General features: G+C 44.3%; 1 protein-coding gene across 1 annotated transcript; it reads left to right on the top strand.

Moving 5' to 3' along the window:
* Window positions 1-1103: 1103 nt before the first annotated feature.
* Window positions 1104-9048, top strand: LOC135408415 (tomoregulin-2-like). Its single transcript, XM_064643572.1, has 4 exons — window positions 1104-1340; window positions 2877-3035; window positions 7921-8007; window positions 8410-9048. Exons 1-4 carry the CDS (start codon window positions 1192-1194, stop codon window positions 8504-8506), a joined length of 492 nt encoding a protein of 163 aa, XP_064499642.1. The 5' UTR covers window positions 1104-1191; the 3' UTR covers window positions 8507-9048.
* The last annotated feature ends 10255 nt before the right edge of the window (window positions 9049-19303 follow it).

The raw sequence follows: 19303 nt of genomic DNA, 5'->3' as shown, positions 1-19303 counted from the left end.
AAAGGTTGCCCGTCATCCTCGTTTGCCAGGAGCTGGTCCTTGCCTGTTTTCACATAAGGACAATATAACCAACTTTATTAGTGCAAATGGTTAGAGACTCTTACAACTCTCCTTGGACAGCTGCAACAGAAAAGAAATTCATTACGAAAATCTGAATCTTGGATCTGCTGCAGACACTTTTCCCAGAGGTGGGATAATACCTAAGCATGCCTGCTGCCGGCACGCCTGGCTCAGAGGCAGAACACAAATTGCAATTGTTTCATAACACTTGGGGACTTTCTTTGGAAGATATAACTGCTTCAACTTATTTGTGTGCAATCTACATTTCCTTAGACATTTATTGTGAGATTTCTTTCTTCTGTTTTTAATTAATCATGAGTAGATGATACTACCACAGAAAAAGGATTTTTATCATTTGAGATATCATAAGTATTGGTTAAATTTGGAAGAATTTGCCGAAATTACTCAGATTAATTAATACCTCGATGGCCTAAAAAAATCATGTGAGTTTATGGCAAGTAACACTCCGTGTTTCAGCCTGTGAAGCCTATGTTGAGCACACATCTGTTTCAAAACTAAATGAAGCCTCCATTTTCCTGGCTACGGGGAGGGATTTTCCAGGATTTGTAGTGTCGGTGACTATTTAAGTGCTGCAGAAGTAGGCTCAGAATGTCAAACTAGTTTAAGGGTACTGGGTGATGAGGGATGTGGAGGAGGCCAGTGAACTCTGGGGCACCGCTGTGCAGACTGATGATAAAGTTCAGCTCTGGACTCCCACTCTACTTCAGCCATAAAATTATCTTTCTGCATATGTTCTACTGAATGACCAAATATACTGTAATGGTATATGACATGCAAATGTCCAGAGTCTCTCTCCTAAGCTTGCCTGGGTTTAAGGAGACACTCCATAAAGGACAACAGAAATGATCAGGTATTTTTCATGTGCTATTCTGTCATCAGTTTTGGAGTAGTCAGATTATTTTTTCTCTTGTCTCATTTGCTGTAACTTGACAGGAATTAGAAAAGAACAAGAGAAACCCTTGCAAAGCTTTGCATTAGCCAACTTGTTTGAAGGTGCAAACCCCTTGCTCTTGCTTCCCATGAACAGCATCTTTCACATATTGTTCTTCTGATTTTCCTTTCTTTAATAGTTCTTCCCACCATTTCACCTTATCCTACATTGTCAGGTTAATGTTCCCTTCACCTGTGTTCACAGAGAATGCAAATAAACTGGAAGAAAGTGCAAGAGGGATCTACATCCCTTGTCCAGAGCATTACAATGGCTTCTGCATGCATGGCAAGTGTGAGCACTCCACGAACATGCTGGAACCGTCTTGCAGGTAATCCTTCTACCAAGGAGGGAAAGCTACACACATGGAAATATTGATTCACAGAAACACTTAATGTATGGAAAATACTGGCAACCATGGCCCTTTGTGCTACAAAATCCACTAGACTTAAATTATTCAACCAAGACCCTATTGTATGTGGCAAAAGTATATTGAGTTATGCACAATGTTAATTGACTGTGAAACCATCCAGTAGCCTTCAGTTATATTTAGATATGTTTTTAAAAGCCCTTCACAAAGCACTCGGGCCATTGCTAGGTGGCCTCCTCAGCCTGAAGGAGGAGAGGAGTGCCACCAGGGATATGTCCCTGCTGTGGCAGGAGTGATGCTCATGAGGCAGCTGTCTGGGGCAAAGGTGGCTGCTTCATGTGGGAGGTGATTTTGGAGGAGTTTAGGGCAGGGAGGAGGAGTACAGTGAAAACACGTGCTTCTGCAGTGAATGCCTCCCTGGAGAGGTGCAGATACTACTTCTGAAGTCCAACCAGTGTCCTGGTGGCATGAAAAGCACTGTTTTGCATGGAGCACCATTTTCCTGAGACACTGGACTGGGAGAGCAGAGATACAGACCAGACTTTCTCCCCAGGGCAGATTTTCAAGCCAGCTTCTCCCAGCTCTCACAAACAGCCAGGGCACATTTCACTCTTTGCAGCTGCTGCATTTTAGGTGCTCCATTCAGCTGGAAAATGTCCTTTCCTCAAGGTGCTGGGAGCTGTGGGAATGCAGGAGAGGAAAAGAGTGGAAGCTCAAGGCTTAACCCATCAGGGTTAGCGCTCCACTGAGAGATCTGAGAGGAGCCCAAGCCATCTGTCTCAGTCCCTTACCATTGCTGCTGCCATTGACCTGGATTTTTGCATCTTCTTGCTTGGTCTTTTTAGGGGAAACAGGGCAAGAGCTAAAATTAGAAAAACACTGTTTGCCCCCAAAATCACAGAGCAGAGTGGAGATGTCAGGCTGCAGGATGGGAACTGGTGAGCAGCGCAGCAGGCGGCATCGGGGTGGATGGTTGCAGCATCAACAGAGGGGTTTTTTTATAGCAACCAGACGAAATGTAAATGATGTATCCACTTTCAGGAACATCTAATCACATTTCATATGGAGCTTGGATGATTGCTTATCACCTCCTTAGGGGTAATCTGCATAAGGAGCCACAACTAGATGGCTTTTCACCCTCCCCCACCTCCCCAAAGAAAGGGAGAAATCTGAAATATGTTGTGCAAGGAACTAAATGGGTTCTCATTACAATGTGCAAGTAGTTCCACTTGATGCCAGTTATGACTTAGTCCCCTGGGCACCTCCTGGCACTCTGTGGTGTTGTTCACTCTTGTAGACCTTTGTGACACTGAGGACCTGAAGTCTTCCCTATGAGAGGCTGAGCAGGCACTAGACTCTCTCTGTGGGAGTCCATCCTGCAAAAAAGCACATAAGCTTATGCTTAGGCCACTGATTTATTTTTTTTTTCAGGTATAATTTTTCCAGCATTCTTTGAAAGCAGCAGGTATAACTAGAAAAAAATAATTTTTTTTTCAGATGTGATGCCGGCTATACTGGACAACACTGTGAAAAAAAGGACTACAGCGTTTTATATGTGGTTCCAGGTCCAGTACGATTTCAGTATGTCTTAATAGCAGCTGTGATTGGAACCATCCAGATTGCTATCATCTGTGTTGTAGTCCTCTGTATTACAAGGTCAGTATCTCTGGTACTTAGCAATAGAAAAAGAAAATACTTTTGTTTTTCCTACTGTGTGTGCTGATTATACAGATTTCTGCAGTGACACTACTGATAACAAATGCTATTTAATTCACCAACAAACAGGAGATATCATCTGGTCCAGCCAGCCAGTGCTGCTTCATTATTATGACTGAATTTTTACTTCCATCTTAATCAGACTTAGGTAGCAACGGTGCCTACAGCAAGTGAAGTTCCCTATTTTGTATTCAGATAGTTGGACAAATATTGTTCATATAAATAAGGGGAATATAAATGCAGCAGCTGGATCAACACTTAATAAAACTAATCATATCTCCATCTGGTTTCCTTAAGGGCCCATTCCCTTAGTCCTAATCAGGCAAAGCATACAAACTTTTAAGCCTGTTTGCAACCCCGTTGATTAAATGATTTCATTAGCCTCGTGTGCATGTTCAAAGGCACCGCACATGTTTTAGGGTCTTCACTAGGTGGTGGCACACCAAGCCATATGTGATGTACTTGTCTGGGTTTTTTTAAGTGCAGAGGAAAGGGTTGTGTGAATGGAAATGACCAGAATGAGAAGGGGAAAGGCAATCCTTCCCCTCCTGCATGTGTGCTGCTCCCCCACTGAACTGTGTTACTCTCTGGGAGGGCTTGGGCTAAGTTCTGAATGTCAGACATTCTACAGGCTTCTCTCATGAGATTAAATTAATTCAGCTAGCAACACTGATAAAACACTTTTTTACAACTAATTTTCTTTTTAAATTACAAAAAAAAAAAAATAAATTAAAAAGTCAGGTATCATACCTCTGTATAAAATAAAATTTCTAATATATTTCAGTCTTTATGTTGCACTACCTGGCTGGAAGACAAGTGTAGCATTTGTTCCTTGAAAAGCAAAATTCATAAATCCTTTTCTGGCCTAAGGGCATAAAACAAAACCTCTTTTGGCCAAGCTGAATCCATCAACTAAATGGCAACTGCCGAATGAGGTAGTAGATTATGGTGGTATTCACAGAGGTAATTCAAACAACCAAAAATATCATGTGTTGTGAGAGAAAGAAGGTGGTGTAGTAACTGATAATGGAACAAATGCTGTGTATAGTTTTGTCAAGCGATTCTGGTTTTGTCACCTTGACGCAGTGAGGCAGAGCACTTTATACTGAGGAATTCAGACAGCGAGCTCTGAGTGATCTGGTACTGTAATGCAAATTACCCATCACACTGTTTTCATACAGAGACAGTACCTTTTCCCACACACTTTGTAACTGAGTGAATTTATGATCTTTTGACTTTTTTCTGTAATGCATGTAATTACCGCAGAGCATCCTCCATCCCAGCATAATGATTTGAGATACATTTGCAAAAATGTACTCTTAAGTGGCCTAAGAGAAATCCACATGACAAGAGACTGTTGTGGCAGCATATGCATAAGTAATTGAGTTTTTGAAGTAGTCTGCTTTGGAGAACCTGACTGTACTGGTTTGAACTCCACACCCTGAATTCTTGAACGTGCTGAAACCACCCTGCCAGGTTCCTGGGAGAAAGAAGGGAAACTTTACTCAGAGGCCACTGTGGCCAAATTCTTTGCAGCTCCTTTCAGTGCAGCTTCACATGAATTTGGTGTACTGGGTCCATTTGAGCCACACAAAACTACCCTTGTAAGCTTCTAGCTGTCACTACTGTTGTTGCTCTTAAAATCTTGCCTGTACAGTGGTGCCGATCTACAGCATGTCCTCCACTGCTTGAAGGCTCTGAGCAAGTGCTGGGCACTTTTAGGGCCATTGTTGCACAGACACTTTAATCTGAATAAATGGGCTGTGCTGCTGACAGGGATGGTTTTCCTTTGCCCATTCCTCCACCTCCTGGGCACAACAAACCTGGTCAGGGGATGGACTCAGCTGAAAACACAACCAGCAGAACTGATGATTTGTTTTTAAGTGGCTCAATTCCTGGAAGAGATTGGCCACTGGTCTGCTCATTACTAGTGCCAGCAATAGGAATAAGCATCTGAGGTGGAGAAGTAGGGAACCAGAGGCCAAGACATGAAAGAGTGAGGCAGTCCCTCTGCCCAAGGACTTTTAGCTTAGAGGTAAGGCAAAGAAAGAAGCAATGATTAAAGTGAAGGAGAATGGTAAATAGTATAGGTCTGGCCTAGTATCATAATGATTCTCAGCAGTTTTCTTTACAGCTTTGCATTTTTAGTGCTTCCCTAATGTTTAGTCACAGCAGCTTATTTATGTGAAGAAATAACTTGATTAAAAATTAATGCATAACATGTTTTACCTGCTATGAATCACATTGTGAGTAACTCAAGCTTGTGAGCAAGCTTCAGTAGAGGGAGAGCAGGCAGCCCATGCTCCAGCACCCGGTTTACATTGATGTAACTGCTTTGTTCATAAATGAATGCATCCCCCACACAGAGCTCTACAGAGGACTTTTGATTAAAGAGTTAAGGACCAAAGAAAACCTGTCACTCAGTTTTAGCAGACGATTTAAGGTCTAAAAAGCTGGTTAAATGCAAACACCTGTCTTGGGAAACCCAGCTGCGCTTCAGACACAACCTACCTGTTGTCTTGGTGTTGGTGCTTGGCCCTGGGGCCTTCCCAAGCTCCCATCAATTGGTAATGTACTGTATTACACAATTAAAACATGGGCATTTTTGGTTAAAAGATGCTTTTTCATCATCTTAATTGGAGTAGTCTACATTTGAATTGATTTCTCTCAACCTTGAACTGAGTGACTGTGTAGATATTGTCAGTGTCAGTTTTGAGAAAGTGCCCATGAGAAGCTCATCTCCTTCCTTCCAGCTGGAGCAGTTGGTATCCACCATTCTCTGTGAATGCATGGCTGCATCCCCTGGGATTGCTGACCATCCTGATCATTCCCCAGCCACCTGGTTCCTCCATGTTTCTTACAAAACCAGTCTGGTTTTGTAAGAACAAGACTTTACGCACTCTGGCTTCCCGCCCGTGGTTCCCCAACCTTGCTCTCACGGCTGAGCACTGGGGAAAAGCAGGGCTGTGCCTTCTGCTGTAAATCCTGATCCTCTGGGCTTGGGAGGAGGCCCGGTGTGGGGAGTCACGCATGGCCGCAGCAGCGGGAGCGAGCGGTGCTGCCTCTCAGCGTGGCGAGGTGTCAGTGCACGGCGAGGTCCTGCTGTGCATCTCCCGCTGAACGGGCAGGAGAGGCCGCCCGGGGACAGTCGGGCTGGGAGGCTGTCAGCGTGCACATGACACACGGCTCAGTGAATCAGCCCTGTGTTTGCCAACAGCAGCTCCCTGACTCAGTCGGAAAGTTTGATCGCCTTTTTAAGGAACTCGCAGGGAATAATGAGTTTGCTGTGAAATCGCAGACCAGCTAAAGTCTGCCTTAGTTCCATAATGAAAGCTCTGCCGTGACCTCTGAGAGCACAGGGGATGCTGGCAGATTTTTCCTGGAGTAATGATAGCAGCCTACTTCACTGCTTCCCAGAAAGGAACGGTGCAAAATATAGCACACAGCCATACAGCTTCTCATGAGGAGGTGGTCCTGGTGGCTTGAAAGTGAGGCAAGTCAGGACAGTCTGACCCATATTTTGCTAGACACTTATATAATTGTATTTCAGTATTTTTAAATACTTCGTAAGTTCTTACGCTCTTGTTTAGCCTTTTAGCTGGCATCAAAAAACTATAGCGTCAGTCCCATTCAACAGGAGGGGAAAAATGACCTTTTTTGTTTTAAGGGGTTGGTAAAAATGTATGTTACTCTATTCTGCTGTTAGTTATCTGACACAGAGCTGAGGGAAAGTGCTTTGAGCTCCCCCTGTGCTGAGAGGGGTGGGCTGTCGCTGGTGCATAACCCATAGGGTTTCACAGTGTGCTCCTGGAAGCCCTCCTGTAACAGAAAAACCAATCAGTTCAATACAAAGGGAACGTTTAGAAAAACATGTGTCAGTATGGTCTGGAGTATTGCAGGGCCTCTTGTCATGCCACTCCAAGAGAGTGTTTCAGTCTCTCTTGTGTAGCTGCCCACAGTTTCTGCCATACTTCCCTTGGCTTTCAGCTCCTTAGAACTTCCTTTGGCCTCCACCTGGGTTTAAACTTTTCTGTGCCGTCTGCCTGAGGATGCCTTTCCATGGAGGGAACCAGAAATATGCCATTAGCTTTCCATTTGGGGGAAAAACTGCACTGGGCAGCATCCCACAGCTGTCACTGCTGCAGGTGGAAAGGTTGAAACGTGCCCAGCACCAGAGGTCCTGAGGCACAAGAGGTTTGCTTCTGCAGCTGTCCAAAGGAATATCAGATTTTGGGCTTTCCAGTGCAGTTGCTTTCTGCACTAAGCCAAGCAGCCGTGTCAGGAGCGTGGCACAGGGTAGGCACCTGTAAGTAAAGTAGCTGCTCGCTCATGAGCAGCTCATGGAGCATTTCCATGGAGACTAAGAGGGACTGGAGACACTTAGCTCCTTGGAAAGGCAGCCACCACAGCCACTTTGTAAACACTTCACAGACCTGGGACGCCAAGCAGGTGAGTGAGCGTGAGACCATCCCAGATCTTCCACCTGCGCCTCACTTGAAAATAAACCCATTATTTAAGGTTTATTTAAGGATGAGTGATGCGGTGCAGTTGGGGCTGTCGTGATGCAGCAGAGTGGTCACTGCTCAGGAATCTTAGCATTTGCCTTGCCATAATTTTGTTCACAATATGCTTTTTGGGGGTTGTGGTGGCTTTTTTTTGTGGTGCCATTGCCATTAGCCAGCCCTGATTTTCATTTCACTGAGGAGGAAGTGTGCTGAGGGACAGAGGATGCCTCTCTTGCCCTCACGTCCCTTCTGCTGCCCGTGCCACCTCCTGAGCAGATGTGTTGTTAAGAGCTGTGTATTCTCACAACTCTCTTTTCCAGGAAATGTCCCAGGAGCAACAGAATCCACAGACAGAAGCAAAACACAGGGCACTACAGTTCAGACAACACAACAAGAGCATCGACAAGGTTAATTTAAAGAGCGCATGTTTCCACAATGGCAAAACTAACTGCAGAGAGCTTGGACTACAAAATACAGTATTATAGACAAAAGATTAAGACAAGATCTACACATGTTGCCTTGCATTTGTGGTAATCTACACCAATGAGAACATGTACTACAGCTATATTTGATTATGTATGGATATATTTGAAATAGTATACATTGTCTTGATGTTTTTCTGTAATGTAAATAAACTATTTATATCACACAATATAGTTTTTTCTTTTTCATGTATTTGTTATATATAATAAATACTCAGTGATGAGAAAAAAATTGCCTTTCTTAAATTTGCTGTATCTCATAGCTGTGTATAGTCTTGGGATATTGTATATGGACACTAACAAATCTCTTTTTCTTTCTTTTTCCAGTTCTAGTGGCAATTTTGAGTCTACTGAACTCAGTAGTAGGGTTTTGAGTTGGTCCAAGATCAGCGACAATTATGGATGTGGGAAAGGTGAAGAATAATTTAACCTACATTGAGGAGGGATAAAATATTTCAGATCCGGAGTCAACTACATTTCATCAGCCTTCTTCTCCCATACCATCTATCTTTACTCTCCCATAGCTTAGGAAGTCTTTGGCTTCTAAATTAAATCCTAACCGAAGGGGAAATGGAAATTCTCGGCAACCGCGATGAGAGTGTCGGGGGTAATGCTTCGATTTGGGAGGGAATTAGGTGTCTGTCAAGGTGAACCCTACAAGAACACTTTGCAGAATCTCCAACTCTGGTCACTGGAGTGAGTGAAAATTGCTTCTCACTCTTGATTGAAAATTATTAGGTTAAAAAAGTTAATAACATAATAACAGCTGAAATGCCAGTCCCATTTGTACCTCGTGAACATGCTGATATAATTTATTTTTTCAAAGAGAAGGTGAAAACCACTCAGAAAATACCTTATGAATAACTTTATAGGTGACCCTACTCCATTAAATGTAATGAACCCAAATGTTGGCTATACCTCAGGAAAATAAGGGCATGTATTTTGTCACATCCACATGATGGACAAAATGCAAAGTTATTTCCGTGATAGCTGAAACTCTCCAAAAACACGTTCTTTCGAGAAGGTAATTCTGCTCTACTTTGTGCTATGAATTTTGAAGACAGGAGAGTGAGACTGAAGGGCAGAGTGTGGTAACGTCACTCCTGCTGGATAACATCCACTCCACTAATTGACTGCCGGAGCAGTAGTCACACTAAATAGCACAACTGAACTAAAAAGCCCTTGTAACCGTAGTCAGTGTGCTGCTCCTTTCCAAAGATACTTTGCCAACGCAGAATGTACCCAAGATAAGGGTTAGGAGTATTTCTCACTGTCATCATCATGTAAGAAATTGCATTTGGGTCAGAATCAAATCTGGGGTTACCTGGGATGATGTCTCATGAGTGTGTTTCCATTTCCTGCTTCAGCATCAGTCTGGTCACTCACAACAGTCACCACCAACCCACCGGTGACAGCCCACCCAATCTGGCCTCCAGACATGGGTGCAGCGGTACTTCCACTCTAACATGACTTTTGGTCTTCCCCTCCCTCCCCTAGCCTGCTTTAAAGTGAATCCATTGCATGATGTTCACACGGTCTCAGTTTTTGTCTTGTTCTGGGTTTCTTGGCTTTTTAAAGGTAATAAAAGGCGATTGGCAAGAGATGCTTCCAGGCACCTGGTCTGTGCTGATTGATGGGAGTGGGAGTGTGGTGCTTGCACAGGCAGTGGGGCAGATGATGGCACAGGGCAGCTCTCTGGCTTTGGGCTGCCAGCCCTGCAGGGACCTTCTGCTCCCCAGAGCCGTGGGCTGGGCTGAGGCAGAGGGAGAGGGAGCTGTACAGCCGCCCTCTGCTCCTCAGCCTTCACCCCAGCTCTCTGATCTTTGAGTCTTGTTTTCAGATTGGAAGAGTGATGATGTGGGGCAGAAGCAGAGAGGCAGCAAGCAGGCATGATCCTGGCCCACTGGACCACAGGGATATTTCCATGCTCAAACCCACTCTAAAATAACTCCTCTCTGTCCCAGTCCTTGCTGGTTTTGTGTCCACACTCAAGCTCAGCAGGGGTGGTCTGACATGGAGGGCAGCCCACTGTGCTGCACAGGTTTGGTGGCACAAGATCCTTCTAGGGAGACTTTGCAATCTGTGGTAATTCATACATATAACACCCCTCTTCAGATCCCTCCGTTGGCTACACCTGACGCAGTGATGGCTGCGAGCGTCTCTGAGACTTCAGCATCAGGTTGAGGATTGGGTTGGAGGAGGCAAATGTAGCTCTACCCTGCAGACACCCTCCCATGCTTTGTGCTTTCTGAGCGAAGCGTTGGAGTCTAACAAGCGTCAAAACCGCAGTTTCCGAGCCGATTCCAAATGTCAGTCCCCCCACTGGGACTATCAAGTCTGGACTGTTTATTTCGGTCGCTTACATTAGATACAAAAATCAAATGTTAACACATACACACCACCATGTAGCTATAGCAATAAACCTAATTAAAAAAGGCAAGGTTTGGCCTGGCCAAAAATAGCACAGCTTCACTTAGGAGTGAAAACAGGAGTCTGACCCACTGCCTCTAAACTTCCCAACGTTGTGTGCCTTGCTTTTACTGAGCAATGGCACATTTAATCCCCTAACAGCCTGTGTTTGCCAGGTGTCATTAGCTGCTTTCCCAGCTGCAATGTCTGTCACAAAGCCTTGCACCTTCACAATAAGGCCAGTGTTTAAGTACCTACTGCAGACTGGAGAGCAGAGAAGAGAAAGGGATTTTGGTTTTAACACACGGAGGGCAGGTCCCACCTCTTTGGGCCTTTCAAAGTTAAACTTCAGCATGCTGGCATGGGCACACAGACTGAAAATAACAGTGTCTTGGGGTTGTATGTACAGGAATGAAGATTTCTAACAAAAACATTTGCAGAAATTGTACCAAATGTAGCAGCAAATTTAGACATGTGGATCTGGGGTTGCTATTTCCTTTTCTGAAGTCTGGAAAGTGTGTCTGTTTGTTAGAGCCATATGCTGGCCAGAACTTGAGATGGGGCAATCTCTGTGCAGTTTAACTTCACAAAATGTAGGGGGTCTGGGCTGGGCACATAATGGCCTGGCCAGGTGAAGCCATGGCCAGGGGGTTGTGCCGAGTGCTGGAGCAGAGCCCAGCTCCTCTGCCCAGAGTCACATGGAGAGGTGCTGATGTGTTGCTGTTTGTCTGCTTCTCCATGCAAGCTTACACTAAGAGGAGCAAAGTCCCTCAGATGCCCATGGAGATGAACTCAGTCTTTATCTGGAGGAGGCAGTAATTCATATTTTTTTGCTGTTTCATAGGCTTTTTTTGTCATGGCACTTTGACAACTGTAAATAATCTCAACTACCAGCACACACTGACTTTGCAAACCACACTAGATGTACAAAACCACTGACAAGATCAGTAATACCACACCTGGTGCAATTGCTTAGGGGCAATACACACCACCAGTGTCCCACAGCCTGCAGTCACTTGCTGGCCCAGCTGTTGTTTACCACAGGCCACACCACTTGGTAAAAAGAGGTAAAAATAGGACTGTTAGCACACTCCTTCCTTAAGGCTGTTTCTTTCAGCCTGTAACATTTCTGGAGCAAGAAGCCATGTCCTTATTTTGACCATGATGCATTTCACACAACAACATCCTGACCTCCGTCCTCAAAATAAAGCCAAGTATGCTATTAGCATGCACTGAGTGCTGGTGAGCAGAGTTGACCCACCCTCCCCAGCCTGGGGTGGTCAGATGATGTTCAACCCTTTTCTGCCTTTGGATACTGTGCTGGATCCCAGCCCATAAGGAAGTTGCCTGTAGTTACCACACAGACTGATTGCAGTGAGGGGGTGACCCTCTCCTTCTCCCACCCCAAATGCTGCATTACAGGACAGGCACAGCTCCACGCCTCACCATCATGATCCTTAAAATTACATCTGATCAGACATTCATTATCATTCCCTTTCATCCAAAGATAATATGACATGATTTACAGAACATTATCATTACAAAAATATTATAATTAATGAAGGAAGGCTGGACATCCTATTCTAGCTGCTTGCCTGCTCCTGCACACTGAGGAGCCACGATCAACTCAACTGAAAAGACAGTGGGGCAGTTCCTCCTTGCTGCCACGACCATCAGAGTGTCACCTCCTCAGGCAACTCTAGGTCAGCCCGGCTTTGCAGAAGTTCCCTGGGTGCCAGCCATGAGGGACCAGTGCTGGCAGAAGGGATGCCCACGGGTCCCTGCGTGCGTCCCACCCGCAGGTTAACCGAGAGGGTGGGTGAGGGTGGGCGTCGTGGATCGCTGCCTCCCATTTTCCAGAAGCAGCTCTCAAAAAAGCCTCATCTTCAAAGAGCTCTCTAAAGCTTCTTTGAAAACAAAATGATTAAAGGCTATCTTCCCTCTCATCCAACATCAGACACATCGCACGCCGCATCCTTGCTTTCACCCCTGATTATGCATGCAGCTTTTCTGCAGCTCCCAGTTTTGCGTCGGGGTGGAAGTTACAACCCCGAATTAAAAGCGAAGTTCATTACCACACTTCAAAGCCGGCGCTGTGCCCCGGCCAGGCCAGCCCTTTCTTTAATTTATGGGGGTGTGGCCAGGCTGGGGGTCTGGGGGGGTGTTGGTTATAAGGTTTACAGCCTGCCTCGGGTTTGTAAGGCAAGCTGTGGGTAGGTGTGCCTGCATCTAATGCTGCTGGTGGGGCTTTTCCCTCCAGAATAATCAGGAACCTCAACTGGACTTAAAGGGACATAGACATAATGCTGGGCCATTACACATTAAGTTTTTAGAGCCTATTATTATTATTATTATTATTAACAAGAACAATATTAATATTAATATTTTATCTATATTTCTGCTCTCGACAGGCCACAACCTGGCTAATGGAGCCTCTTACACTGTACTCTGTTTCACATGGGAGCCAAAAGTCTCATTTTTAGCCCCACAGGCACGCAGTACCTGGGACGCCGCACCCTGACAGTGCCACCAATGCACCTGTGAGCAGGAGAGACAGGGGAGCAAGAGGGGTAGAAGGCACAGGCACAGCAGCCCCCACCCCACCAGCCCTCAGGCTGATGCTTTGCCTTCAAATGCTTGTAATATTAGGTGGGCTTAATTTATTTTAGTTTCAGTTTAATTAACAGTTTTGTCACAGCAGGAGGGCTGTTAAAAACAAAGACGCATCAAAAAAAAAAAAAAAAAAGAGGCAGGATTTTTGTCAACTTTTTCTCTTTTTTTGTGCCGTATTGAATGAGAGCCACAAGGCAGTAAAATATTCCGCAGTCTCACACAGCAGCCGCCAAGCTGCAGAATAAAAAAAGCATGTGAAGAATCTGCTCTATAATGCTAACGAGGTGGCATCCACTGCGCTTTGTCAATAAAATAGGAGGCCCATTTTGCTCAGCTTAGGAAGCACAGGCACCCAGGTAGGAGCCTTGATGTCAGTCCTTCTCCCATTTGATTTTCCCTGGGTGGTGAGGGGTTTCCTCAGTGGGGGCGAGGGGCCAGGAGTCGTGTGTCATCCCACCGCTGTCCAAGCCCCACAGCCATAGAGGTGACCCCAGCCACTGCCATCCTCTGCATCACTTTGCTGAAGTCCTGGTGCCTTCACCTCTCACCACCCCAATGTGAAATAAAAACGATTGGAAGGTGAAAAAAGTTAAGAAAATATAGTAACATCTCATAAACTTGCCATGAGAGAAGCTTTAAAAGGAGCTTAGTTTACATCGGGTCACTCAGAAAAGAAGTGTAATTATTCAAGATAAGATCCGGCTTCTAAATGCAAATGGGGCGACAGCCCATCACCCCCGACGGCAGCAGCAGTTTTACGGCAAGGAGCTTTCAGCAGAACAGGGACGAGCAGAGAGGTGAGGGAGAGCCGTGTAATGTGACCTGAATTAGCGGCTATAGATAGTGCTTCCTGCATGTTTTACATTTTCAAATAAAAAGGATCTTCTTGTTTAATGGTTAATAAAAAAGATTAGTGCTCCCAGGGCACGGATCCTGATAGATGCAGACTGTGCTGGAGGGACCAGCTACAAGACACAAGAGAAGACGAAACCGGTGATTTTATTTTTTTTCCCGTGGAGTACATCACTACCAGCATTTGCAAGTTAATTTGTAATATAATTATATGTTGCTTCTGTCACAGAAGCGCAGCACGTGTGTTGGGCCAGCGGCCCCGCCACTGCCACCGGCAGCCTGGCACAGCCCAGCCAGCACTGCTGCAGAGAGGAGGAGAGGAGCAGCCAGCAGCTGAGGGCTCTGTGTGTATCGATGTACCTATCTATACATATAGATAGGCACACGTTTATATGTATATATACATATATATATATATACACATGTGCACATATGTGTATACACACACATGCATACTACATATACAGACACACATATAATAAATACACATACACATATAAAAATACAATTCTATATAGAAAAATTAATTTATATATATATGTATATATATAAATATATATATATATTTATATATATATGTATATATGTGTGTGATGGGTACTGTAGAGAGCAAGCTGACTGCCCTGCAGCACGTGCAGCTTCTAAGCCACCCAGGCTAACAGGCATGAACATCTTTGCCCTGCCCAGCTCCCCCAAGCAGCTCCCAGCACTGCCACCTTCCTAACAAAGCCAAAACCTGCCATGCCAGCTTCTCGGCAGCATTATACCCTCACTCTGAAAGCTGGGTTGACTTTTCTTTTTTTCCTTTTTTCCTTTCCTTTTTTCTTTTCTTTTCTTTTCTTTTCTTTTCTTTTCTTTTCTTTTCTTTTCTTTTCTTTTCTTTTCTTTTCTTTTCTTTTCTTTTCTTTTCTTTTCTTTTCTTTTCTTTTCTTTTCTTTTCTTTTCTTTTCTTTTCTTCTTTTCTTTTCTTTTCTTTTCTTTTCTTTTCTTTTCTTTTCTTTTCTTTTCTTTTCTTTTCTTTTCTTTTCTTTTCTTTTCTTTTCTTTTCTTTTCTTTTCTTTTCTTTTCTTTTCTTTTCTTTTCTTTTCTTTTCTTTTCTTTTCTTTCTTCTCCTCTCCTCTCCTCTCCTCTCCGACCCTCTCCAACCCTCTCCGACCCTCTCCTCTCCTCTTCTCTTCTTTTCTTTTCTTCTTTTTAATTATTATTTATTTTTGTGTCATGCCATGTAGACGATTATGGTCAGTAATAGTTTTCTAAGAAATAAAGTCTATGAAAGTAATTGTTAGGAACAAGCTGCAATGGCAAATTGCTGAGTGGTTGCCATAGTGCAGGAGCACAATTTGAGATTTAATATCATTACTAATGATATTTACTTGGCCTGCAGGAGAGAGTGAGACTTGTGCTCTCTAAATGTCATTTGACTGCTAATATGTCAGTGTGCACACCCAGCACGGCCACGGGAAGGGACCTGGCGAGACCAGGGCACCGCTGCCCACAGGCAGGTGATGCTGCTGCTGGTGTCCCCTCCCCAGGTTGTGCCAAGAACCCCCCATGTGGCAGGGATGGGGGCCCCCAAAGAGCCTCCACACACATGGCAACACTGCTGGGGCTCAGCTGCTCTCTGGCACCCATGGGGCACCCAAAACTGGACCCAGGCTCCTGCTTTCTGTTCTTTTTCAGCTCATCACAGACTGTGAGTTCAGGCTTCCTCTCCCGTTGGGCTTCTCCGTGGGAGGGGGAGACATATTGCGCTGCTGTAAAGTGAGCCATTTAGTTTATTAAACGCTGTTAAGGGTGCCCTGAGGTCTCTGCACATGTGGGACCATCAAGAGGGAATCGTTATTATTATGGTTCTTATTAGTCATAGTCATTTTCCCAGCGATACGTCTCGTGTCCAGATGTCTTCCCATCTATCTCTTAAATTTTGTGATGCCAGCGCAAAACTGTTATGAAGACGGACTAGTCCAAGTCCCACTTCACACAGTGCAGGAGCAGAACATCCGTGCAAAAATAAATATATATATATTTAAATTAAAAGACAAACGAAAGAAAGGGTCATAGTTGGCTAAAAATGAATTGCGCAGTGCATAAAAGAGACAACAGATTAGAGAAGATAATGTTTTAGTTTAAGTGTTCCATCATTATTAATTCATTTGGTGCTCTTTATGATAATACCAATCATTTGGAATTCATTTGGTGTTTATGTGGATGTCATCTCGACTCCTGCAGAAATTCCAAAGTAATTCAGCATTAATGTGCTATTAAAAATTGTTACCAGCCACTACCTTCATTACTGCATCAGCACAGCCTAATCTTTCTTCTCTCATTCTCTAAATTCAAATTCCAGTGTTTATTTTGCTTTTATCTTTATTAGGGTTTTAAAATGTAATGCTTCTATTTAAAAATTCTCCTTATGCTACATGAGTATTGTCTCTTTTTTTGACAGCATCAAAATTATGCAAATAAAAGGGGGGGTTAATGATGATTTTTCATTTTACTACTGGCATGTGACTGAGAAACAACCAAAGAGGCTCCAGCTTATCATTTCCAAGAGTGAATTTAACAAGGTGGTACTTATGCGTGTAGCAGATAACATTGAAGCAAATCTGTGTGAAATACCACCTGTACCATGTGGAAGTCTTTGTTTTTGGGCACAGTAGTGCCCCAGTTGGGGAAGGGATGCAGCTGCCACAGCCCTCCCAAGGGTGCAGGGTCCCCAAGGGGCCAGGGTGCCACTGATGGCACTTTTCTGGCTTCACCCCACCAGTGGAGCATCCTTGTGCTTCCAGCTGGGGAGCAGTGGGGTGGCAGCTGCAGAAATGGATCCAAACCCCAGCAACAGAGGAAAAAAGGCTGCACTTGCATATAACACTTAAAAAAAAAAAAAAAAAGGGGGGGGGGGAATCAACCTAGGAGTTTAAATAAAAAACCCTTAAACCCTTGCATTAAAGGAGTTTTAATTAGGTTTTGTAGTCAAGAACTTGACAGTTAGAAAATTCCAGGTTGCTGAAAACAAAACAAAACAAACAAACAAACAAAAAGACAATCCCAAGGCTGGGGTCAATTCCTAGCTGTGCCCATCTTGTTGTGCCACCCCCTAATTACATGATCTATACTATTTTTCCCCTGGATACCTGCTTCTTTGGACCACATACATAAAATGGCACACTGTGGCAGAGTGAGGTCTGGGCTTGGCAGCTCTTGCCATCCACAACTGGAATGCTGACCTTGCAACCAAATGACACTCTCTTAATGCTGTTTCTTAGCAAATATTATTTGTCTGAAATTACAGACCACCACAGGCCCCTGAGTATGTGAGCAAAGAAACAGGGGTGGGGATCATTAGTGCTCTGCAGCCCAAAAGAATACAACATACAGCTCACCATCAGTCACTTTAAACACACTTTTCATGGAAAGGAGAGCTGAAGTCCTCCAGGTGAGCGATGAAACAAAGCCCATCGGCAGGGTCAGGTCAGCACCCGGGCAGCACAGGTGGGAGAAGGGAAACAACAAGGGTTGGTCACACCAGGACTGACAAGTACCTCTGGCTGGTGGCAGGGAAGGAGCCACCTGGCTCCTGGTCATGGAAAAGGGAGATGCCACCCCCATCCCCTGGCACCACCTGGTCCCAGCTGGGGCTGAGCATCCTCTGCCACTCACGCTGACCACACAGATTTACACGGAGAATAAAGCCCCTTGCAGAGGAATTTTCCACTTAATCAAAATCCTGCAAAGAATGTGAATGCTTATAGGTTAAAGGAACCTGGCAGCTCTTACTTGTCTGTCATGTCTTTAAGGATTGCCATTAAGTCATAAACGTGACAAAGATTAAAGAGTTTATTAATGTTATTAGAGAGTTGAGATAAAATGCTATGCCTTGCAGGGTCTCTCTCTCTCTCTCACTATTTAATGAAAACATTTTCATCACTTTCTGAATCTATTATACCAAGCATTCATTTCAGGAGTCCTAAGATGATTTTATTTTAATTAGAAAAGATGTAGCAACCACCTGAAAGTAATACAGTTAAAACACCTTGCCACGGTTCCCCTTCTCACTGCTGCCAGCAGATGAGAGTTTCTCCAGCCTTGCCATGGCAGCAGAGCAAGCCCAGGGTGACTGAAGGAGCACAGGGAAGTTCTGTAGCTTGGCAAGACCATCATCACTCCAGTCCCTCCTAGCAAACCTGACAGCCAGCAGCACATCAACCCAGGCCTTGTAAATGTGAGTGTCCAAAGCCACCACACTGGCCAAGGTTAAGCGGCGATGACAGCTGCTCTATCCACAGGTTGGACATGGGGTATGTCCCAGGGGAGCAAGCAAGGGGTGGGAGCATGTTCTGCAGGCACAGGAGACAAACTGAAATTATTGCTGGTGGAAAAAAGCAAGTGAAGGAAAAGAAGCCTAAGATAATGAAAAAGGGAGTTTGTGATGGCCTGTGAAAGGAGCATTATCCTCTGGAAATCTCTAGCAACTATTCACAAAGACAAGATCAGCAGCCAAAAGCCTTTCTCAGTATGGCTGCTTTGACTCTGGTGGGCGTTAGACCGTGACTGAGTTTTAATCCATGTTTAGAACAGGTTCAGTCTTTTGATGGTAAAGAGTGAAAATCAAGCAACACTGGGACAGTTACATTTCTATGTGATCCCTCCCTTCCAACTCAAGACTGTGTAACTGTATTTCCAATGCAAGCAGCTCACAGATGCTCTTCCTTTTAAACTCTCCAACTAACCCAATTTAATTTGTTAATTTATTCTGTAACCTGATTTACTGTTAATTTATTTTGGTGAGTAAGATATCCCAGCTTTAAGTTCCAATTAATTAAAGGGGAGGGCTTAATGCTTTTGCTATGCAATATCTTCATGCCACATTGTATTCCATTTTAATGCCACACTGAAGCATTGCCAAAGTTTATTGCCACTAACAAATACAAATCCATACCTCTGCAAATTAATTTCATGCACACATCATATTGCTCTTTCCAAATGTACCTTTAAGAGGGCAATATTTGCTATAGCAAGCATCACTTGTTGCTTAGCAACAGCCATAGCATCACTTGAGGCAGGTTTATCTTAAAGAGGAATGTAAAGCCCTGGGATGTGGTTGTCCACCCCATGCCATACATCCCTGCAAGTGCTGCTCACACCTCGCTTAATAAAGCCAGGCTTTGCTAAATTTTTTTTTAATTTTTTTTTTAGGAGTGTCTGATTTTAGGGATCTCAAAAACGATAAAATAATCCTTAGCCATTAAACTGACTTTAAGCAGCACTCCAAAACTTGGTGCCCCATTCTGACCATGCTGGCAAGGCCGACACAAGTCAGAGTGAGCATGAATTGTTCAGGTTGTGG

The sequence above is a fragment of the Pseudopipra pipra genome, unplaced genomic scaffold, assembly GCF_036250125.1.
Source record: "Pseudopipra pipra isolate bDixPip1 unplaced genomic scaffold, bDixPip1.hap1 HAP1_SCAFFOLD_448, whole genome shotgun sequence".
Classification (NCBI taxonomy): domain Eukaryota; kingdom Metazoa; phylum Chordata; class Aves; order Passeriformes; family Pipridae; genus Pseudopipra; species Pseudopipra pipra.
This window is presented reverse-complemented; position numbering and strand designations above follow the sequence as displayed.